Here is a 24541-nt window from a genome sequence, read left to right as displayed (position 1 = left end):
AGATGTATATAGATACAGATAATATATAGACTTTTAAAAACTACGTTTATCCCAGTAACACTTCAGTAACTACTTCAGGTAAATTTTGGCAGCTATCTTTGAAATGTCCCAGGGCGCTTATTTGGAAAGTTTTGTACACATAATTTCCAAGTTAAACTTTAGGTTCAGTGGGCATGAAGACACAAAAAACATGTAAGGAATCACCAGCCAAATCTTTGATTTCTTTGATTGTCTGGCGCCTTTGTAATGGGCATCTGCCAAAGATTTCCATTCAGGATCCTTGGAGTGTTGTTTCTTCGTCATGCTATACCTCTGTCACAAGAGTTGGTGTTTGCTCTAGAGCTAGTTTTTGTATTCTTCAAACACATCCTCCAGAGATGAAGCCCAAACTATATTTCCTCTGTAGTAGACAAAGTTAAACTGAAAGATACTTTAGTTTTACTCGGATCTCAGGAGGTTAAAAGGCTGCCTAAATTATTTTGTTAGAAAATACTATAGCATTGAATACAAAAGTAATGACAGAATTCAGCCACTAGATGTCAGAATACTGCAAAAAAATTCATAGATTTTTGCATTTTGAAGTCTGTAAAAGCAAGTTACACAAGAAACAAGTGCATGCAGGATCAATGGGGGGGGGGGGGGGGGGGGGGGGGAGACATGCCTCTGTGTTTCAGTGTTTACTACTGCTGATAAAGTCCAGGTGCATAACTGTAAAACGTTTCAAGCACCTTTTCAGAGAAATTTGTTTTTGTTTGTTTGTTTTTTTTGTCTTAAAAAGCCAAATTTAAACACATCCTAAAATTGAGACGGCACCTTCTAACTTCCAAAGATTGACCTTGATGAAGCAGCAATTTGCATTTCTTCATAGTGCCCCCCTTTTCACAATGACTTACTGATTTAGGGAATATTCTTTATTGCCATAAAGGCTGCCTTATGTTCTTATTAATGATTCATAGAATTGTTGCAGAGCAGCAAGGACATAATGGAAGAGGAAGTGCAAGTGGGACAAAACACGTTCAAGGGTGAAGGACTGAGGAGCTCGTCAGTGTGAGAACTTAAAGTGGGGAAGGACGAAAATTACTCTGACTTCCTATTTAGCTCCAGCAGCAGGCTGCAAGTCCTTCAACTGCTCCGCAGGAAACACCTGAAGGAAGCTGCAGCTGTGTGCATCACTCGTTTGGGATATATGGGAAAGCTGGGTGACATGAAGAGTTGCTGATATCATTGTGATTAATTAAAGACCAATGCCATGTCAGTGACTGTCACTATTTAATTCAGCTTTATTTATATAGCGCCAAAACACCACAGCCGTCACCTAAAGGTGCTGACTATTTCAAGTTAAAGACCCTAGAATAGTACAGAGATTAGAATTACTACTACTTATTAGATACTGAATGGGCCTTTGTCATAGCAAGTATTTTCACTCATAATGTTAATATTAACAATTCTGGTCAATTAAAGTTGTAGTAAATGACACATGTTAATAATATATATAACTTTTATTATTTTTCTTTCTTTGTGGTATGTCAGATGTGTCCTGTGAAAAAGCCCTGTGGGCCTGTTGACCTGAGGCTGATTCTTGGCTATAGGGAAATGGAACTAAGGCCATGCTAGATGTGCCCCACATTTCCACTGAGCTGCATGTAACAATCCTCCTCAGTGTTAAAAGAGCATTTTTTTAATGGGCAGCTTCATACAGTAAGCACTCTGATATATAACATTATGAATGGGTTTTCTGTCTTTCTTAAGGTATAAAGACCAGAAGGAGATAATAAAGTGCATAACCAGATTTTAGTTTTAACTTTTAGTCAAGGCCCCAACAAAACAATCATTCTAGAGTTAAATGAGCAATAACTGGTAAATTAGCGTTTTGTTTTTTTTAAAGTCAATTAAATACTCATATCGTTTCCCCCTCACTATAGCTAGATCTTTACCTTAATCATATTTTAGCTGAGCTGAGCCGCTTTGTACTCTCTTATGTCTTCTGCTAAAGACAGTTTGCTGGCATTCCTTTTTTCTCTTAAATAAAGAATGCAACCTCTTGACCGGTGTTCACTGCACAAACAAAGAAGGGGCTTTGCTGTTGTTACCAGGGGGTTATTTAGATTCTTGCTCAACAGGCTGCTTCAGTGTGTGTGTGTGTGTGTGTGTGTGTGTGTGTGTGTGTGTGTGTGTGTGTGTGTGTGTGGGGACTGGTGAGCTACTGAAAGGGAGAAGAAGACAGAGACTGACTGCTTTCCTGGAAATGCCATTCCATTGGTCAAAACACCATAGCAACATAGTTCCACCTATGACAAGGCAGCAGCCAGTGGTTTTGAAGGAGTGATGTGAAGCAGAAGGCTACACTGTGTGGGGGGAGCAGGTGGGAGGTATTGAGTTTGGGGGGTGTTTGGGGAAGGAGGGGGGTCTGGGGTCTGTTTTGGCCTGAGGCTCCAAACTGAAATTGAGATTCCACCACATGACCAACCTGTTGTCTTCCACAGCGGCAAATGTTTTTCTCTTTTGTCTGACAGGAGTTTTTGGCTCCTTTCATCCTGTACTTATTTTACTTTTTCAAAAAAATAAATAAATCTAGTTTTAATTTGCTCACGGCGCTTTAGTCCCTGCACAAAAAATAGTTTACAAGACATAGAGAAATTATTCTAAATAGAATCAACAGAAGTTAATTCCCTATTATGTTTATGCACAGTCTCTCAGCCAAGCTACAGAAAGGCTAGGACCAATAGGAGGAGGTATCTGCAACATCGTTTACTGCTGTGGATTTTTTTTCAGTACGGAGTTAGTTAGTTAATTTGCATGTGTTTCACACAGTCTTACATAGCATACTTTGGAGTAATAGGATCCACAAAACACACAACAACATAACAAAAGGCTGGTGTTTTCTCCCGTTCATCAAAAACACCCTCTATTTCCTGTGTGACCCCTTCAGATCTGCTTGCTTGATGCAAAACTCCCTTTCTAACACATCCCAAAGGTGCTCTGTTGGACTGAGGAGACCATTTCTTCAGCACAGCGAGCTCACAGTCATGGTCCATGTTTGAGCGTTATACTGTTGTAAGCTGCCATTAGAAGATGGGCACACTGTGGTCATGAACAGAAACAATACTCAGGTAGACTGTGTTTAAACAACGATCAGTTGGTACAAAGTAATCCAGTGTGCAGAACCACTGATACAAGGCAGGATGGATCTGTGCTTCCATGTTGCTTACAGCAGATTCTGACCCTACCATTTGAATGTGGCAGCAGATAGAGACTCATCAGAGCAGGTATTCCTCCCCCGATCTTGTAGCTTGTGTGATCTGTCACATCAGGTTCCTGTTCTCAGCTGGCAGCGTGGCACGCTGTGTGGTCCACCAGGTGTGGAACCTTGAAGCTGTGCCCCATCTGCTTCAAGGTTCAACATGTTGTGCGTTCAGAGATACCGTTGCTGTCCTGTGAACTTGAAATGTTCTATTCCATTCTAAACTCTGGCATCAACAACGGATTTCCACACAGAGAACTGCTGCTCACTGGATATTTTCTCTTTTTCTGACCATTTTCTGTAAACCCTAGAGATGATCTGCGGGAAATTCCCAGTAAATCAGCAGTTTCTAAAATACTCAGCCCAACACGTCTGGCACAACAACCATGTCCAAAGTCACTTCAATTCAAAAATCACCTTTCATCTTTATTCTGTTTGGTTTGAATGATTTCTACGTGCCTAAATGCAAAGAACTGCTGCCATATTTGCGTTAACAGTTGTGGAACTAATAAAAAGGCCAGGGAATGTATCTATCAGTTGTCACAAACAGCTTGCAGATATTCATTAGCGGCACCTGCTAATAGCCCAATCATTAAAATGGATAAGTACAACAAAACAAAGAAAAAAACTACCTCAACACACCACATCCTGCAGTGAGAAAATATATGCAGTTTATTGATAGATGCAAATAAGAGGCACACACACAAAATAATTCCAATCAATAATGCATTAGTCGTGAGTTCAGGGCGTGTTTTACTTTTCTTCCACATTAGAAACAGTTGGTCATGAATAAAAACCTGCGTGCAGGCTGTTAATGTGTTGCCACACTTTTTGTTTTAATATAATTTATAACTTGAAGCTTTCATGACACATAAAAAAGCCCAGCTGCTGCTGAATATCATGGAAATAAACAGAAATTCCAGTGACTACTACAAGATAACAACTTAAATCATAAATATCATCTTGTTTTTTTAACTACTGCTCATATTCATGGCTTTTTAAGACCTGCTTGGGCCCATTCACTTCTATTATCATCTACAAATCACTGTTCAAAACCCCCAAAAAAAAGAAAAGAAAAGAAAACATTGTTCCTGTGAAAGGCCAGTTTCACAAAGGACAAATGGTGGGGAGTATTTACATTAGGCTCGAGTCACTGTAACAAATACAAAAGAACAAAAGGCACTGTGACAAATGTCAACAAACATTTAAATATATAATAAAATTGAGCGAAGGAGGGAAAAAACTGCATGTAGTAGAACAGTAGTAGTATTTTTTTCCAAAAGGCTGTGTTGATCATTTCCAAGTATACACAGAATAAAAAGAAAAAAAAAAGGATAATCCTGCAGTAATTCTGCAATACAGCACTATGTGCCCATGACAAAAAACATGAGAGTAAAAGGTGCAATACGGTAAAGCCTGCAGGTGACCTCACATTTCCATTAGCAGAGAAATTAGCCGTACAGGTTACATGTAGACAAAGTTAGCTGCACATGTATGTGCGACACAGCATTACTGACACAGAATTAGGTTATGAATTGCTATCCTGTCGTCAGCGCGTATAAATGTCTCCACTGACATATAATAAATACACAAAACACAGTGCCAAACATGAACTTTGGTAAGTGTATTATTATGAATACTGTCCATGTTCTTTTTCCCCCCCTGATGCATCCACCGGGAGCGCGAGAGAAAATGAAAACAGATTCTAGTTGTCATGAGAATCTTTCTGATTATTACAAAATCAGTGGTGTGTTCACAGGTCTTTTTTATACTAAGCTCACTGTCGCAGGATACTGTTGGTATAAATTTAAAAAAAAGTTCAGACTGGACGGCTAGTTTGACGCATGGATCTCGTGCATGAAGTCGATCGAATACACGGGTGCGGGTTTTCTCCAGAGGATTGTGCCTCCTTATCCCATTCTTTGACATCATTGGTCTCTCTTGCACCTACAGTCGCATATAAATATGTTTTCGCCCACATGGATTTTTAACCCATAAGGTGAGCTTTCACTTTAGTGAGTAGAGCAGTTCAGCTGTATGGCAGAGGGACAGAGGGTGAGCTGAGGAGAAGTACTGACAGCACAGCCAGTCCTCCAGCTCTGCGTTCCTCTCTGGCTCCAGCGAGCGCTCGGCAAACTTCATCATCAGCAGCGCCCTTTTCACGTCGAGCCAATTAAGGAGACCCTCGTGTCGGGATCCATCGACAAAGTTTCCCCCTTGTCCTTGTCTCTCCCACTGCTGATCCATGAGGTCCTTCCTCGGTCCCCAGAGCAAGCTCTGCAATATACGCTTGGCCTCCTGGATGTGGATGCGTTTGATGGGGTCAGGTTGGAGAAGGAGCTGGGCCAGCCTCTGGAGGCCAGCTGAATAGAGGGAGACAGAGGGGATTGGAGGCAAGTCCTCACAGCGGTAGTCTTGTTCCTTCAGTGCTGGACTGACCTCGAACGGGTTTGGCTGGTGGAGGAGCTCATAGATCAGGATGCCCACCTGGAACTCATCAAATTTGCGGTACTGGGCTGCTGAGAGGATCTCAGGCGCCAGCCTGGCGTGGTCACGTTTGATGCGAGGGTCCACGTTGGTTGACACGGCATCCTCCGAGGAGCGACGCTTGGCCTTTGCGTAGTTACTGATCAGGAGCCGGGGAAGGTGACGCTGAGCCTCTGCACCGCTTGAACCATTACTGGAGCTGTTTTCAGTCTGTGGAGCGAACAGAGCGGGCCTGCGCTGATGAGGTACCAACAACAAATTTTCTAGGCAGAGGTCACGGTGCGTGACCCCATGCTCTTTCAAGTGCTCTAGGCCATTGCAGAGTTGTAGGAGGAGGAAGCATATGCGACGCTCGTAGACCTCTGGCTGAGCTTTGTGGAATGCCTCCCACTCCCGAACAAAGTCAGCTGCCGTCTGCTGAGGGATCTCAGGTGTGATGACCACCACTCGCTCTCTGTCTTCCGGCTGGCCCTGCATAGACTGAGGCAGTGGCGAAGCAGGTGTGGTTGGCTGGGAGACTTCATCAGAAGGCAACATGCTCTGGGGGACACAGGCGAGGAAGTGACCACAGTCCTGCTGAAGGTTGAAGTGAGGAGGCATGCTCTGCTGCACTGACAGGCCGTAGAGATGGCCCTGTTTGGCTTCAATGCTTGAACTCTTGCAGATCTGCAGAGGTATGTACACAAAGGAAGGGAGAAAGGGGTGAAGCAGAAAAGAAGAAAGGGACAAAGAGGGAGGGAGGGAAAATTCCAGAGACGGGAAGGGAGTGGAGCCAAGAAACATAAGAAAGGAATTCTTGTTAGTTAAGTTCCAAGGTCAGTGCTAATTCAGTTCCTGTTCCTATTCATGTGAAATCAGCACCCCTGATGGACATGTAAGCTCAAGCCTCAGCTGAAAAGCTTTCTCAAAAATACTTTTTATACCACAGTTTGGCAAGTTGATAGCAGTACCAGATTCTGTTGGGATGAAAATAAACTACTACAGCCCTCCAGTGTCCATTCTCAAACTGGTCTGTGTGAAATATTACATCAAATTTTTTAAACAACACCTCCCATTAAATTACATTTATTTTAAGTCTTTGATGGGACTGGTTTTTTCCCCCCAAAAATAATGATCTCGTCTTAGTGAGAAGGTTTAGGTGGCAATACAGTAAACAGCATTACATGTAAAAAAGCATGCTGACTTTTTGTACTGACTTTGCTTAAATGTACAAAATTATCGTTAGCACAGGGATGAGTGTCTTCTAAGTAAGTTTGTCTTGGCTTTGGACAACAGAAAGGGTTTGTCTGGACTGTAAACCCTGCCTGGAATGTAAAGATTAATCAGCCCAGAGATATTAAGCAAGAGTCTGGGCACCCAGGCTGTGGCAAAACACACAATACAAACAGCTGCTACATTGTACAGCACTAATGACTTTCGGGCAAAGATCACATCACCCACACCCTCCTTCCTCGTTATTTGCATTACATGCCTTTAAGGTTTGCGCTGTAGTGGGGCTATCCCATCTGCAGCCTTAGAACAAATAAGACTGCTGCCCAGTTTTAAGCTCCTCATCCTGTCCTCAAACTGTCAAGTACCTGCTTAAAAGTTCAACACCCACTAGGTCAACTGTACCTCAGACAACTGTAAGTTTTCACTTCTCTCAACTGGAACTGACAGTTACGAGCAAGCAAAGTCCCCGACTCTGTTACTATACACTTGCAGGTTATCTTCTGCACAGTTTTAACAACAAATGTTTTCCTTAAAATTTTCCATTTCATTTAAATGTTAGCCTTGCAAATCCAAGTACATTATATGAAAACCAAGAATACAAGTACAATAGGTGGTCAAAGTTTAAAGTTTACACTTCGCTAAAAGTAATGGATAAGCAGTAAAAAAGAATGGCAGCCAAAAAATGTGTAAGTGATTAAAATGAATGAGTAACTATCCAAGTGATAAAGATACAGCTTGCTAATGTTTGGCCAAGAGTTGAAACTACTAGTTAATATTTCAAATCAAACTGATTTATGAATACATTTGCAAACTGTTGTTCTGAAACATGGCTAGCAGTGAATCGTTAGCTAGCAATATGGATTAGCAGCTGACTAGCTAGGTAAAGTTGAAAGTGTTAACAGGGCATATACTGGATAAATGGGTAGAGTTGGTGACACCATCCTTTGATATTAATATTTGATAAATAGAGTGCTGCTAAAAGTATCACAACAACAGTCCCCTCAAGGTGCTTTATGCTGAAAGATAAACTTTACTATTAGCCTATTGCAAACCCCCAACAATCAAACGACCACCTATGAGTAAGCACTTGGCAACAGCTAGAAGGAAAAACAGGAAGAAACCTCCAGGAGAACCAGTTTTAGAAGCCATCTGCCTTGACCGGTTGGGGGCATCCAAAAGTAGCCCAAACCAGTTTGAAATGAATTCTGCTGAATATATATTTAAAGATAAAACATGTTATATTAAAATAGTTTCGAAGTATGTTAGGGGATCCAATGAAAAACATTGGCAACCACTTGTTTAAACTATGTAGGATATTATTAATAATATGAATACTGTAAACTGTACTGTATTGATGATCCTACAATCCCATTTTAATGAGAACCCACTTCAAAAGAAGTCAGAGGTAACTGTTATTTACATTTTTATTTTTTAGTACCTCCCTATTTATCGTTTACTCTCCAAACAGTGCATCAAAGCTGTGTTCAGTTACTGACAATCTAACTGAACTACTGCTTTTTCATGTTAGGTGTGTAGAAAACGGCACTGAGGCTTTTATTTTGAAGTAGTGACAGGAAGCATAACAGGTTGCACACCTGCCACCCTTTCCCTGTTTTGCAGAAAAAATGCTTGGGTGCTCACAACAACAAACAAAAAGCTAGTTGTTCATTCGGTTGCCCAGTTAGTCTTTTTGGGTTAATTCTGATAAAGTGCTCACAGAGTGTGTTGCGTGCCTGGAAAGTAAAACATCTCTCACTTGCAAATGAAGCTCAGTATTTAGGGATTACCTTTACAGCGTAGGAGCTGCTGGGGTCTAAGGCACAGGCGGCAGAGTAGTATACAGCGTCTCCTGCATTGCAGCTGGGCTTGCTAGACGTGAGCCTGAACAGAGACCAGTTGCTCTCTTCAAACCTCAGCGGGTTCTTCTGTGAGCGAGTGAAGTGATCTTCACATTTTAGAGCCAGGCGCCGCAGAGACTCAGCATAAAGCCCGCCCAGTTTTGAGTACACTCCTTCTCTACTGTCGATGTTGCTCAGAAGGGTCTGGAGCTGCAGGCTCGAGCCGAAGTTTGGCGCTGAACCTGGTTCTGCAGCTGAGAACGGCACGCTGAGCTGAGGAGAAGATAAGCAAGTGATGCTGCTTCGGCAGTGCACGCCCAGCCGACCATGAGTCTTGACTGGCTCGTCCAGCGTCCTGGACCTCAAGGCTCGTCCCAGGGGGGCGTGACAACGTTCTAGAGACTCACTGGAGGAAAAAATGGGCCGTGGATCAACGGGGCTGGATGGCAAACTGGAACGGGAGCTGGCATCAGCGGTCCGGCACACATTGCTCTCTGAGCCGGTAAACGGGAGGCGCGGGTACGCTCGAACGAAAGGCTTTCCGTTTCCGTCGGGAGCGGACACGGTGCGGCTGGCCATTTTTTTCTCTGGGAGTGGAGGCGGCTGCTTACTCGGGCTGGTAATGGAGGGAGGGTTAGGAGAACCTGGAGCTGAAGCCACTGGGCTTCTAGGAAACGGAGAAGAACAAGACATTCGTGTAGCATCCTGAGAATCTATGGAAGAAGAAAAAAAGACGTTAGCAGGTCTACCAATTAAATTAAAACCAAACTCACAGACATAACCAATGAAACACAAACTGTGTCAACTTGGGAATTACAGGCTTCCACATGCACACAAACTAATACAGACACAAACAGAGAGAAATGTCTCTTGGCAGACTTTCGTTTTCCTGCCTTTGTGGATTCACACAGTGTATCCTTTGTGTCTGTGCGTCCTTCTAAGTTAATTTTCCTTAACAGGATTCCCTGATAGAATATTCCCAGGTGACAGCTGCAAATCTGATTTATCTACTACGCCCCTCATGTCACTGCGCACTGCTCGGCTATAATATAAAGACATACCTTGTTTCTACAGAAGAACTGGAAATTTTCCACAATCCAGGGTCCATGGTGACAGTCAAAACATCTTCCACCCAGTTATGAACCATTTATCAATTAAAGACTTAAACTTGGAACCTGACATTACACCAGAGAAGACTGAAGATATTTAGATAATTGTGCGGTGCAGTCTTCAAGAACTGCTTTCGCAAGGGGGGGTGGACAGTAAAGGTGGGTGGGGGGTGGCTCTAGGATGTAGCCGAGCCCTTTTTCCCCTCGTTATCAGAGTCCATAATTATCTCTTCAAACAACATTGCTCAGGAAGTTGCAGCAATTACAAGTGTCTGAGTGCCACCGAGGTTTAAAGCTGATACGTGAAGGATGACGACAGTTTCCAACGCGAGGACAGATGCCTCTCATTCTGAGCCATGTCTCAGGCTAGAAGACCGTGAAAAACGTGAACTAATGAACCCGTTACAACAAACTGCATGTGCACTGCATGCGAAAAAAGGAACCAGGGACAAGCTGACAGCCACTAACTGTAAATCCCTGCAGAGCTTCCTTTCCTTGTTTCGATGTTGCTGCTCAGGTTAACTCTGAACAAAGTGCACCTTTATGGTTCGCAGTCATAAAAGAGCAAAACAACTTCCACGGATACCCAAGTGTACATGTCAGAAAATTCACTGACATTGCCATGTAGATATGTCATGCTCGTTTCAGTTGGATTACACGAATGTTTATTACTGCTATTATTATTTTTATTAACTGATTCAGTATGAGCTGCTTACCAGTGTCAGTTGCAGCCAGGTTGTCAGTGGAGGCCATTGGGAGGCTGGAGTTGCTCAGGCCCCGTAGAGACGAGGTAGGGCTCTCTACTGACCCATGTTGGCCACAGCGGTCCATCTCCATGTTGCTGCCACTCATCCTACCCACTCTGTCATGGAGAAAACAAAAAAGCAGAGATAATGTTACACAACTTGATTTTTTACCATTTACTTTTCTACAACAGGGCCCGGTGCAGTGTCTCGAGGCAGTCAATCTGCTGATCTGCAGCAGAAATGGGCATTTTTCTTGCATGCCCGTTTGTAAATGTGGAACCATCCCTCTTCCTCTTGCTTGTTTTACGCCTGCACCATGCAATTAATAAACCTGCGGGAAGGACGACATCATTTCAGATGAAACGATGAATAAGTCATGTCAAGTTTCACTTCTTTGTTAGGAGTGCAACGCTTCCTGATTCAACGTTGCCTCATAATTGCAATAAACAAGCCTTGATGAAAAATGTACTGCCAATCACATCGGAATCTAAAAGTGAGACTGAGCAACTGCTGCTGAGCGTTAGCCCCTCTGTGTCCACAAGTGGCAATAAGAGCATAGGTGCAAACTGGATTTCCCTACATTTAGTTGCATTTTCCTAATTTATGCTTGTGGCTAGGGACTCAGAGTTACATTAACGACTAAAATCTGTAAAAGAAGAATAAATGCGAGGACCTCTCTGGTTTTTTATAATCTTTTTAAAAACTGCACTATGGTTCCCAAATATAGCTTCAACTAAAGGCTACAAATTTAAGCACAAAGTACAACCAAAGTTCCTCCTGTCCATTTGCCTGATTACCTGACCATCTAACCATTGTGACTGCGTCTTATAATGCTAGTGAAAACTGTTCATGAACACTTTCTAATAAATTTGACCAATTAGGGTGACTGACAGCTATTCGCTCTTCTCATTACAGCTGCTAATGGCTCAGGGAAGCAGGGTCCCATCCCTCCCCTTCATCTGCCCCTCTCCGTCCTCTCCTCCGTCACAAAATGACTCCTCTATCCATTTATCTGCCGGCCCCTGACTTCAGTTCCACCATAAATTAGGAGAAAAAACAGAGGAGCAGAGGAGAGAAGCACAGGGGGGAGACAAAGGGTTAGGTATTCTCTGTTGGTAGTTAGCTAAAGGATTCGCTATCATTTTACAGACAAAAGAGGCCATGATGAAAGGCAGTGGAAACGCTGAGGCGCAGGAGAAATGGTAATGAGCGCAGGGATTATGAGCGAATGTGCATGTCTGCGCCCGTGCATGTCTCGGTCTAGATCTCTCCGATTTGTATCCAAAACATGAGATTTTCCTATGTGAAAAAAAATAATGGCACTGATTTATACTGGAGGATGAGCATGGATAAGCAAGCTTCTTTAGGAGAGGCACGCAAGGAAGGAGATACAAGCGTTTAGGGTGGTACAATATTTGTCCTCATTATTGTTTGTTCCATTAAATGCACATAAATGTTTCAAGTGAAGATTTTTATTGCTGTGAACACTTGGTATCTGCAGTTTGAATTTAATTTAATTTAAAAGCCCCCCACACACACACACTTTATACAGTGTTGTATAAAATGCACATTATGCACCAAAAGACAACATTTTTTCCAAGATCACCGTGACTAGAATGTCTGATTTTAGACTAAACATCTATTAATAACCTTGGTTTCTCATTTCCTCTGAGTAGATCTGATCAGCTTTCCAGCAAAAAACAAAGCTTACTTGAGATTCTCTTATTGCCCCAGTGAATCGGACTGGCGTTGCAGCCAACTAGCTAGAGATAGCAGTGTAACAGTGTAAAATGAGACATAAACCAAACTGCAGCAGTGTTGTTGTTGTTGTAGGTTAGCCTAATTGAACTGATTTCACTTCCCGACTCTTACTTAGGACGTTCTTTGTGGTAATCACATAAAATGATGCAGTGGGAGCGAAAGCATGCATACGCTTTGTATGTTTACGTGCAAAAGGTCACATGCTCACCCATGTACAAATATACTTGGATTTTCAGGGCCATTTCATGTAGAGATGTAATCTTTTAGTCACGGGCTTAGCTGGTTAAAGAGTATTAAGAATACACCCGATTAATTCATAATACACCGTCCCTCCTTTATGTACGCTGCAGGAAGCAGAGGTGGTAGCAGACACACCATGCAATGAACACAATCCCCGCAAAGCTTGCAGTGTTAGTTTTTATGAGTCTCTGCCAGAGAGGAACGGATTGAACTCTATCTCTGTGATATTATGGACAATATAAATATCTCATGTCCTCCTTTAATATAAAGACTCACAGGAGGTAAAAAGCTGTATATTGCATTTCTGTTACACAGGGTTATATTTTCTCCCGCCTGTTGTGCAACCTCTACATGTTCCAACAGAGAATAAAGAGACACATTGTTTGCCTCCAAAGACTGTAGGACAGTTACCAAGGCTGTACAGTTTTATAAACCAAAGATCCATTAATGTTTGACACAAATCCTTGCTATCTCTTGCAGACTGCTCCAGGCCTACCTTGTCATCATTTGTCAGCCTTTTCCCCCCTTTTCTTATTCACCGCCGCTCAGCTCACGTGTTTAAAAAAAAACCCAAAACAATCTTTGAAATGCAACTCTGTCGCTCCTCCTGTCTAAGAATGTAAAATCTATTAGAACTATCAAGCTTTTCATCTTACCACTTCTTTCTACTGTACCAGCGAGACTTGTTAAAACAGAGAATTAGATCAAGAAAGTGGAAAAACATTACATGAGATTAGAAGAAGAGCAAATGGCAGTTTGTAAAAGAGGAAGGAAACAAATTTGACCACATGCAATGCTACATCTAAATTTTGGCATCTGATGGAGATGTGGGGGGAAAGAAAGAGAGAGAAAAGCAACCTGAAACACAAACTCTTCACCAGCCTAATGACATAGCAGTCCGATTTTGTGTCTCACTGGTGATGCAGGAGAATAATTTGTCGTCAGGTGCCTACCTCATGCTGAGGTCCTTGCTGGGCCGGTTGGTACAAAATGCCCCTGGATCATGCTAGCGGCTCCCTAGAGCCACGGCGTGTGTAGGTAACACAACCCTGGTGCCACACGAGTAATGTGTGTATTTAAAGTGTCTCACAAGAAAAGCAACAGCATCCATTAGATGCGGGGAGTTAAAGCGCCCACATTTCTAATTTCATTCACCTACGAGTTCACTTTAGAAAAGCCTTCAAGTCTGCCAGACTGCAACAAGATGCTATCTGTTGTGCAGCAGAAAGGGGATCAGGAAGGCTTTGTGCAGGGAGGGGCAGCAAATCTTGGAATAGCAGATCACAGAGCGAAGCCAATTCAAACCCAAGTCAAGTTGAGTCCACAATGCTGATCTATAAAATCTACTTCTATCTGTGGCAACTGATCGCCAGGCTGGAACAGTTTGGGAGTTGCCCCGGGGGGCAGCAATCTGTTCACTAAAGCCCCTCCCTCTTTGGCAACATTTACACACCAGTTGACACGCCTTCCTTGTTAAGGAGTAGGCTACTTAATCATGCACACTCATCCATGACGTAGGCACATGCACAAAAGCGAACACCTCCTAGGCCCGACCCGACATATAATCCATTGGATGACCTGTTACATGGAATTAAAGAGCAAAATCTGGTGTTTTATGCCGTGATCAAAGGCTCTGAGAGCCAGATTCTTTTAAACCATCTGTGGATTTTAAATGATTCAGAACTTTAAAATGCTCCTTCAAAGGGGACGTGTACTCATGTCTTTGAGTCGGGAATGTGGAACTACTCTCCAGTACTGTGTCTCCAGTAGTGACCAGGGTCGCTTACTGCTTAAACACATTAAACCCACTGATAAACTTGGAATGCCACAAAGCGAGAGCTGTCACTGACTGGGTAAAGGCGTGTTCCCACATGTGTCCCAACAAGGTTTTTTTTATCAGCGCAGAATGTTGGCAATGTCATAACAGCAAAAACGGTTCCTTCCTAGAATTACCACAAACATAAAGCCCCACTGAAATGTGATCAGCGGTCTGTGTCGTCTTCTGAGCTTTGGCCGAATCTAGCTCAAGATGAGAAAACGCGTGCTTACGTAGGGGAAGTCACATTGTGTGTGTGTGGCTTGCACCTCATTGCACTGTTATAGACAAAGCAAAGTTTATTTTAAGGGGGGAGGGGGTTCATTTGATGCTCTAATAACTTCAACACAGAGCCTCTTCTCTTTTTCTTGTTTGGAAAACTGACTCAGACAGCACAATGTATTCTTAGACTCACGCAACTTCAGTTTAAGGCAACTGTGCATTTTTTTATAGCTTACATATGACTGGTAAAACCAGGAGTGTGCAAAGAGGAGCATTCATCATTTTGCATATATAGCACATGATGTAATAAAACGTGATTATCAAGCCACACAAATGACCAGCATGTGGACTTCAGCAGAAATATCGTACACACAAACAAACAAACAAACAAACACACAGTACTGTGAAAATTTCACCTCTGGTCTCATTTCTTTATATTTTTCTTCAAAGAAGTCAGATTTTCTTGGAATGTTTTTTAAGTGGTCTTGAGCAATAGTTCTCTGGGCTTTCTGAAGTTTTTCAAAGTTTTTCTTTGGATAGTGGCTGCTTTAAAAAAAAAATCATATTTAGTCTAGTCCTTGCATCTGCCCATTTTCTGAGTAATGCTTTTTTTTGGGTTTTGTTTATTGAACCTCTTAACACGGACTTATGAATCACTGAAGGATGAAAAAAGCTCTTAACACAAAGGATGTGAACCAGTGTTGTTTTTACATATAAGAGAAAACTGACCAGGGGGCCCATTTTAAATTGGATCTTTGTTACAGACATAATTTGTTTCCATTCCTTTAGCTGATTGAATCTATGAAACTCACAAAAATAACACATTTTGACAGACATACAATAGTATTTTTCGCACCAACAAAGTGATTCCCAGAGAGATTTCAGCTTGAATTTGGCACTTCTCAGCATGTGGTGCAGTGTGTCCTTAAAATATCTGAACAGCACCTGAAACTCATGTCTTTAAAGAGTGAGAAAAATCTATTACGGTCCTGAAAAGGAGCTGAGAGATGTATTTGAGCCTTTAGTTGATCCAAAGAACTGTTCACTAAAGCCTCATCAGAAATAATTTTAGTGGACAGGTGGCTGTCAAGAAGCCATTCATGCAGAAGGAAATTGGGGAAAAAGGTGGAGGTATGTCACTTTACATAAGAATTTGACTGAAAATCAGGTCTTGGAGCGACTAATCCAAATGTGAAAATTCCGATTCAAACCACTGTCAATATGTACCAAGGACATAAGGAGAGATGCAGAACAGTGACTGGCTACAGTCATCTGTAAAAACATGGTGGAGGCTCTGTCATGGTTCGAGCATGCATTTCAGCCAGGGGTGTTGTAGATCTTGTCAAAACTGATGGAATTATGAACACAGAAAAATGCCATCAGATTTGGACCCACTAGCATCTGACTGACAAAGATCCCAACCACAATACAGTAAAATGCCACCAACATCCAAAGAAGAGCTTCGACAGTCTTCCAGGAAGCCCAGAGAACTATTCCTGAAGACTACTTTCGTGCCTAAGAGAGTTCAGGCTGTGTTAATGAATAAATATTGGCTTTCACGCTTGTTAGAAATCTTTTATATAAGGCTCGTTTTTGCTGTGCACACTGTATTTTCATGCATGTTTAAAGATTTCTCCCAATTTTCTATTAAAATATAAAGAAAGGAAGGGCTACTCAAGAGTTTTCCACAGTACTACAAATGCTTTTTGCATTCATCGTCTACAGTGGTGCAGCCAAAACAAATTTACAGTAACTTGACATAGCAGCGGGCTACTTAACAGACGTACTTTGTGCATTAATTACAATTGAAAAAGGTCACGCTGCTAGCATGAATAGAACAAGGCGTGCATTAAGGAATATTCTGCAAGAGTCTGAATGATCACAAGGCATTAGAATGGAGGCTGAATAATGATGCTATGAAAGGAGAAGGCACTGCGAGTTTCACACTAATGACTGCAGTTAGATACTGTATCTGCACATATGTATGGTCACAGACACCGAATAGTGACTTGCATGACATAAATGCATCAGAACTGCCTTTGTGGAGAGCATTACATTAGGCCTAAGTGGATGTTATAAGTGCTAAATTAAATAATATAATCAAACCACAGTCCCAAAAATCCTAATGCAAGTCACTGAGACAAAACAATAGAACAAGTATTTGCTACAACAGGCAATCCACATGTGATAAACCTGCGTTACAGTTAAACTGTATTACAGTATGTCAACAGCTTACCTCCATATAATGCAGTATCTATCACACTTTTTCACTGCTGCCTTTGAATAAACAATATTTCAGTTCCCCTGTCCTTAAGCCACGTTGTGCATTTGTTTGTGTTACATGTTTGGATATTAGATGATCAGCTAAAAGGATTTCGTGCCTGTGATGTTTTCCAGCTACTCTGAACAAAGTTAGTGAACACCTTCTGAGATATTTTGTGTTTGTTGGTCAACATGAGTGATGGAGCAGTGTCGTTGCCTCAGATAGGCTCAGCCATCTTGCTGCTATTCTGCCATTGCTTTTGACAACACGATTAACTGAAAAAGCAGATTTAGTAATAAAAAAAAAGTCATAGATCTTTCTGAGATCTGCTGCATTGCTGCTCTGTCCTGTTCAAGGGTCAACCAAATGTGTGACTGTAAAACAAAAACAGTGCTTTGCTATTCTTACCTGTGCAGTTTCTTGGGTGGGGGAGGCGGTGGATTGGGGTCATGGCTGGTAGCTCCCTTCCCTGGTGCCAGCGGCTCTGATGAGCCACCATGCAACGGTTGCTTTGCCGGCATGCTCCCGTTATGCTTGCCCTCCGCCTCTGCGCCGTTGCCCTTAGTTTCCCCCTGATAGGCACCATTGTTAGTGGCAGCTGGGGGGGCCGTGCCTGGCTCTGTCAGCGGAGGGGGGCCGCTGTGGGCCTTCGAGTCCCTGGCCTCCTTCCAGACAGCAGCACCATTGACTACGCCTGTCACCCGAGAGGTTGCCTCAGCACTGGCGGCTAACTTTTTCTTTTCAGTCTCTTTCCGGTCTCTTTCTTCCTCCTCCTCCTCTTCCTCAATGCGGCAGTTCCAGCCAGAGCTGTGGTGGTGGGGCTTGTGCCATCGCTCGGGCGCTGGGCTCTGGTTCTCAGCAGTGACCTCTTTAGTAGAGACGAAGAAAAGCATGGGGAGTTCAGTGAGAGGGACGGGAGATGAAACAGACGGAGAGAGGCTGGAGGTCAGTAGTCTGGGAAGTTCAGGAAGCGGGACTGGAGAAGACATGGACGATGAGAGGCTAGAGGTGCCCAGTTTTGGGGAGCGGGTGTTCCTCTTTGGAGGAATTGGTGGGCTGGACTGGGGCTTGGGGTGCAGAGTAGGGGCACAGCCTACTTCTGTAGCAAGAGAGCCTATGCTGTGGCTGGGGCTGGGCCAACGGAAAGCAGGACTGCTCTGGTCTTTTCGAGCCGTGGGGCTGAAGTGGCACTGGGTGCTAACAGCCGAATCCGGGCTGCTCAAGTAGAAAGTTCTGTTGTTCTCCTCCATGTGAGCAGCCATTACAGTGATGGTGGCCCGCTGACTGTCTCCTGAGAGGTCATGCTCAGAGGTTAGGGACTCCTCAGTCTGGTTTGGGGACTCCGGTTGAGATTGCAGTCCGTTTTCTTGCTGCTTGCGCTTTTTCTTAGTGCTCTCAGCATAAATTGGCTCTGAGCTTTTCTGTCCACTGAAAAAGGTGGGAGTTGACTGTGGGCTACCCATAGATGGTGGGCTTTGGGGGCTCCTCGAGCTGTCTTTTCTTGCTCCTGAGCCTGAGCCTCCAGGAAGTGAATCTGTGCTGCTACGATAAGAATAAGAGGAGTCTGATAGGTTGCTCTGTTTGGACAGGATGTGACAAAGAGATTTAGGGCTAGCAACATCCACACAGGAAGTGGTAGAAGTGCTGGATGTCTTTGTGGTAACACCCGTCGCACTCCCACTGCTCATACCATTGCTGTGGACTGTGGCAGGGCTAGTAGGGACAATATCCAGTGAAAAGGGTATCTCCACAGCTGCCTGTTGACATTCTTGATAATTCGACCTGGTAGTCACAACATTTCCATTAAAAGTGCTTTTGGTTCGGAGAGCGGATGTACTATTCTGCTGCCTGCAGGAGTCTTCATTGGCATTTTTCTTTAAACTCTGAGAACCTCGACCCTCCTCCTGGGTAACATAGATATTGCTGATGATCTTAGAGTCAGTGGGCAGGATAGTGGGGGACAAGGGAGTCAAAGAGAAGCAGTTGTTGCAGTCTTTCTTGGCGTCGGGACTCTGAAGAACTGCGTCTCTGTGGGCCTTATTGCAGCCGCTGTTATCAATGTAAAGAGACGACAGGTCTAAGAGCTGCTTGAGGCGCAGCCTCTCAGTTGGGCTCTTTGTGTTTTCCTCCTACAAACAAACATGAACACACATTACCAAACACACATCCAGCTGACAAAAAAATAAATAAAAAATGGAAACATTTGAGAGGCTCACCTGCTCAATGTTCATGTTGACATCTGCAGCATCGCTGGTGTCGAGGCTCATCATAGTAGGTTTCACAGCTATCGTCGGCTTGCTGTAGGGTGAAGGCGCAGTCACTAAAGCTTCCTCATCACCTCCCGGGCTGCTCTTCAAACACGCAGCTGGTGCGCCGCCATCCCGGAAGCCAACGGTCTTGTGTGCGCTGAACGGGTGGAAGCAGTTCTTACAAGAGCCGGGTTTCCACACGTGTTCTGCAAAGTCGTTGCACGCTGACATCTTGGGTTCGCTAAATCCGGTTTGGTCAGAGGTGGCTCTGGAAGTATCTGGTAGATGCAGGATGACCTGTCATGGCTGATTCTGCGACACGGGGTGTCGGTCGTAGGGCAGCATGTAAAAGGCAGAGAGAAGAATGAAGCACAGGTTTTTGAGTTAGACATATGGCCTAAAAGTGATTACATTAAGTCATAATAATAATTCCACATGTCTTTGTCACCAAAAAAACCCCCAAAAAACAAAACAAAAAAAAATTGATGTATAAATCTCACCCAGCCCTTAAGTTCTTGTCTGACAGCTCATATCTCTTTTGCAGTGCCCGGAGAAAAGGTATCAGACTGTTTTCATTAATTTTGCCTTTAACCTAACATATGCATGATCTTCTGCCATAAATCCTAACAGATATTTTAAAAAAAAACAGTGAAAAGTTCAAGCATCTATTTAAAAACTCAAAGACAAGGAGGCCCAGGCTGACAAGTGTCTCTGACTCCATAGAAGACTTGTTAAGACTCAAGTGTCATTCATGGATGTAACTTGAGAAGACCTGATGCCTGCGTGCACTGCATGTTCCCATGCCCTCTTAAATTAGAGGGTATGTGGTTTCTGTTCAACCAAAGGGTTTTGCCGATGTGAGCCTGGCAACTTAAAAGCCGTCCGGAGCCCTCCGCAGCCCCCAGCGTGCTACCAGAAGACGGAGGAGCCTCAAGCATCCCGGAGGTCGGAATGTCAGGAATGTCTAAAGGCGCAAGTCTCACCAGGGTGAATCTCACACCCACGATGACCCCCCACCCCCCTTCTCTCTTCTACACATGAACACACAAACAACATGTGCGTCCTACACCTCTCACAAACACAACTGAACCACGCACCTCCTTCCTCTCCCTCGCTGAGCCCCGTTTAACTGGGCCGACAGAGAGAAGATCAACACCTTTTCAGAGAGATCATTTGTTTCCTCGCAGCCGGGAGCGGGGTGGGGGTGTGTGTCTCTATTTATGCTCCTGACACAGCTTTAATTGCCTTTCAACAAGGTGATGCAGTGACATACGGCCACATTAGCTCGCTATTTAAGATGCACCGGCTGGAAAACAGTCGTAAGAGGCAGGAGGATCCACAATTCCTCTTATGACTGAGGAAAGTTCTCAGCTAACTTGCGACTCATCACAGAGAAACATTAGAGCGACATCAAGCATTAACGTAGCCATGGATTGAAAAATACTTAATAGAGGTTAGGCCTATTAAGACTCCAGTTAATTCTTGCTTTATGACCCAGTAATGCCACAGGGTATGACGAGTGGTCCCGCTGGCAAAGATAAGATGCATGTTTACATTTTTCTTTGTTCTGTCTGACTCAGTTCATGCAGGAAGGCATCCGCTAGCTCACTGTTTGTTTTACCGTTCCTGCGACAACAGAGGAAACTGCAGCTTGGCCAACATCTTACAGCCTCGTGCATGAGTCATGCGGATAGATGACTGATCAGAGGCGCAAGGGATTATTGGGCCACTGGTTCTCGAGTGCACAGACCTGCTGCCAGTCAACTTTAGTCTCTGCTAAGAGAGTCGCAATCGTCCACGCAGGATTTTCACCTGAGACCACTTCTGGCACTCGTGTCTGCATTTGCACAGCAACACTGGGACACAAATGAAGCTGCACACGGTTTTGGTTATTTTGGCTCTTGTTGGCATGGTCAGAGCTACTTGTTTTAACAGAGATAGACCCTGTGGTCTACATTCCCCACACCTTCTCAAGTTCACCGTTCAATTTCTCTCACTTCCCCTTGCTAAAAGTAAAAAAGTAAAAGCTCTCACACGCAGCAACAAGAAGTTGAAAAGTGAAGCAGTACCTTCGATATAAGACAGACTAGGGCTGGGCCATATTATACCGTTCACGGTAATACCGGTATAATGTTAGGCAACGATAGGAAAATGAAATATCGCGATAGAATGGGAGTAAAACGCGCATGCGCAGTGCCTTTGTTTTCATACGCACATGGCCGATTGTTGAGTGAAACAGATGAACCAGAATTGGTTTGTAAAAATGGTGCAACTTCCGTGATGTGGAACTGGTTTGGTGTTTGTCCGTCAGATACACAATAAAGCACATTTTTTTGCAGAACATGCAAGCGGCCGTTGTTATTGTCATATTTGTCGGACTAAGATGCTCTTAAATCTGGGAGTAATCTGGGTCCTAAACTCCGTATGCTTCAGGTCAAACAACACTGCAGCATCACTTAGAGTTAAAAACTGTCTAAATTCTTTGATATTTAATAAAACGATCAGCATTGCTCCTTTACCAGGTGTAACTATAAAGTTTAACTTCCAGGCATCCATGAAAACAAAAGTTATTACATTTAACGGAGTTAGAAGTTAGCAGGAAGCTAGCGGAAGTTAGCTCGCTAGTTTCGCTAGTTACCTAAGCATGATATTGCATGTTCTGACTGAGAGATTTCTGAAAAAAATCAAACGTACAGCTCTGCTATCACTTCCAACATAAATGAAGACAGGAAACTAAACAGCAGTGACGTTTGTAGGGTTACTGAAGTTGGGCTAGCTGGTATATAATGATGTGCTACGTGATCGCTAGCGACACAGCTATGTTAGCATAACATAAACAGTGAAGCTGGAGGACGAACACTAACACTTTTCCACTTATAAAAGTTAACGTGAAGGTTCTTCATGGTTAGAGACAAATGCAATCGCATGGCAGGATGCTGTAAACGGACCAAACTTCAGTCAGGAGAACAACTGAGATAATCCATCCACAATACGAGGTTAGTCATTAATATACTGCAACAACATGGGAATAGAGCAGCTGCCAGAGAATTCAACATTAATGAATCAATGGTACAGAAGTGGAGGAAGCAAGAAGAATGAGTTTAATAAAGTTTGATTTATCTGACTGCTTTGTTTCGCTTAATGTGCCTTATAATCCCGTGCACCTTATGGTCCGAAAAATGCGTACTGCACACTGCAGTTTAATGTTGCAAAGCACCTCTTTTTAACTTCAGTGGATATTATACATGGTTATGCTCAGGATATGTCAGCCCATTTCTACTGGAAATGCCTTTTGGTTAAACTTTCAGCAAGGAATTTGCATTTGCACTGTTACATTTTTATAAAGCTTTAATGTACATAAAAACCAGCTTCTTGTTTAAGTGAAAATAAATGGAAGGTTGTCTTTTTGCGCTAGTAATGTTGTGGAGTTGTATTTTGTCTCGCATCAATTATATCGTCGGTTATATCGTTATCGCAAATTTTCAAATATATATCGTGATAAATATTTTTGGCCATATCACCCTGCTCTAAGACAGACTATGGAGAATATCTCATGAGCGTGTGAGAAGCTGGGGGCTAGAAAAATGACTTGAGGATGGATGTGGAATTTACAGTTTTGAGCCACCACCTCATATAGACTGTGCAAACCTTAACAAGCCTCCGCCCTCATTTCTTTCGACCTTTGTACACACACACACACACACACACACACACACACACACACACACACACACACACTGATATTTCAAACAGATCCAAAGGTAATCTCAAAGATTCTAAACCTTATAACCAACCGCTGAACCTAAAATTGGTTCTTTTCCCTTTGATGAGCAGGGTGTGAGAATGCACTTTGTCTGAATCCTGAATCTTTACGCAGCAGCGCATAACCAAGGAGTCAACCACCTACATACACACATGACACCCCCCCAACCCCCCCCTACCCCACCTCATACCCCGACAGACACACACGCGCGCACATGTACGCGTAAGCAAACAAGCGCAGAGACAGTCGCTATGAAGTGTAGGTCATCTGATGGTTATTACTCGAGTCTAGGGTTACTGTAATCCACCGACTTGTCCTACTGACTGCTTTTTAAGGAGCTGCTCTGTGCCGTGCGAGCAAACGCACACTTAATTGGATGACAGGCCCACAAAACAGGGGAAAAACACACACAAAACAAAAACAAAACACATCCACTCGTACATAATCAAAATAATTGGACAACCTCTAGTTCACGTCACAGTCTGATAAGCAGGTCACCTCAGTGTGTAGTCCCTCACTTTGAATACAAATCCCTTTTCGGGCAACATTTGTCACGCCTGCTCACTCACACGGCCCCGTTCATTCATTCTGGGGGCGCAACCAGGTTTCTCCACAGTCACGAGGGGGGTATTTCCAACCCCGCCACCCTAAAATAACTTGTGAACTTTCTTCTAAACCCCCATCTTAGATAGATTATTGGTCTATTTTGCGAGCATCAGCTTTAACATCCGCTCGACTTGCGGTAAACACCCCACGTGTTTCGGTCTGAGATTCTGTTTTTAGATGAGGTGCGTGAAGATTTGGGTAAACGTTGCTGTCGCCATGCCAAATTTGGTCGGCGATGGGTTGTTGAAGATTAAATGTAAAAGAAAAACGATGTCCTTAGAATATTGCGTTATTTAGAAAAAAAATCTATTACCTGAATGAATAATACAACGCGCACGCCTATAGAAAATTCAAGTGAAACAACTTTGTTCAGCAGATGAAGCAGGTGTCGCCTATGCAAAGGAAATAAAGGGAGGGAGGAAATAAATGGCACCTACAATGAAACCATGCTGAAGTAGCCAAGGTTATCCGCCGACTGCTTACCTGCTCGGACTTCGTCCTGCCTGGTAACACAAAAGCGTTAAAAAAAAAAAGACCTAAAATAATGAATACACGTGCAAATGTTCTCGTGATTCCCACAGATGTCGATATCCGTCTGTCTTCAAGTATTCCACCACCGACAGGTTAAAGACGCAGGAGACTGTGCGCTGCTGCGGGCTGTTTTCGGCTCCAGCCAGGCATGCTGGCGCTGCTGCTGTTGCACTGTGCAGAGGTGGAGTGCTGGAGCGCAGCCCTCTGCAGCAACGTGGGGGAGAGCACAAGGAGGTGGGAGGAGCTCCTAACCAACCAGCCTGCCTGCTGCCTGCCTGCCTGCTATGCAGTCGGCCCAGTGGCCACACTCCTGCTGGCTTACAGAATACACACACACACACACACACACACATACATATATACGTTTTATTTATTAAAAATACACAGCCCAACTTTTCCTAATCTTAAACTTTAAGCTTCAGGCTACAAATGATGGTCACTACTTCATGGCTCCAAG

At 43.5% G+C, this 24541-nt stretch overlaps 1 protein-coding gene across 1 annotated transcript; it reads right to left on the bottom strand.

Annotated features, from left to right (window-relative positions):
- Window positions 1-3887: 3887 nt before the first annotated feature.
- On the bottom strand, window positions 3888-24268 carry prag1 (PEAK1 related, kinase-activating pseudokinase 1). The gene is made up of 6 exons (XM_080866257.1): window positions 24037-24268; window positions 19152-19490; window positions 17344-19064; window positions 10604-10749; window positions 8728-9491; window positions 3888-6394 (listed from the first exon to the last, which is right to left on the bottom strand). Exons 2-6 carry the CDS (start codon window positions 19413-19415, stop codon window positions 5249-5251), a joined length of 4041 nt encoding a protein of 1346 aa, XP_080722383.1. The 5' UTR covers window positions 19416-19490; window positions 24037-24268; the 3' UTR covers window positions 3888-5248.
- Window positions 24269-24541: the final 273 nt, after the last annotated feature.

Source organism: Rhamphochromis sp. 'chilingali' (genome assembly GCF_963969265.1).
Source record: "Rhamphochromis sp. 'chilingali' genome assembly, chromosome: 2".
Classification (NCBI taxonomy): domain Eukaryota; kingdom Metazoa; phylum Chordata; class Actinopteri; order Cichliformes; family Cichlidae; genus Rhamphochromis; species Rhamphochromis sp. 'chilingali'.
This window is presented reverse-complemented; position numbering and strand designations above follow the sequence as displayed.

Bases quoted from the DNA above. Each gene is read 5' to 3' on its own strand.
- prag1 (XM_080866257.1), bottom strand. From the start codon at position 19,415: ATGTCAGCGTGCAACGACTTTGCAGAACACGTGTGGAAACCCGGCTCT. The intron at 10,750-17,343 runs GTAAGAATAGCA...TCTCCATGACAG, and splicing joins CCACCCAAGAAACTGCACAG to AGTGGGTAGGATGAGTGGCA. The intron at 6,395-8,727 runs GTAATCCCTAAA...ATACCTCTGCAG, and splicing joins GCAGCTCCTACGCTGTAAAG to ATCTGCAAGAGTTCAAGCAT.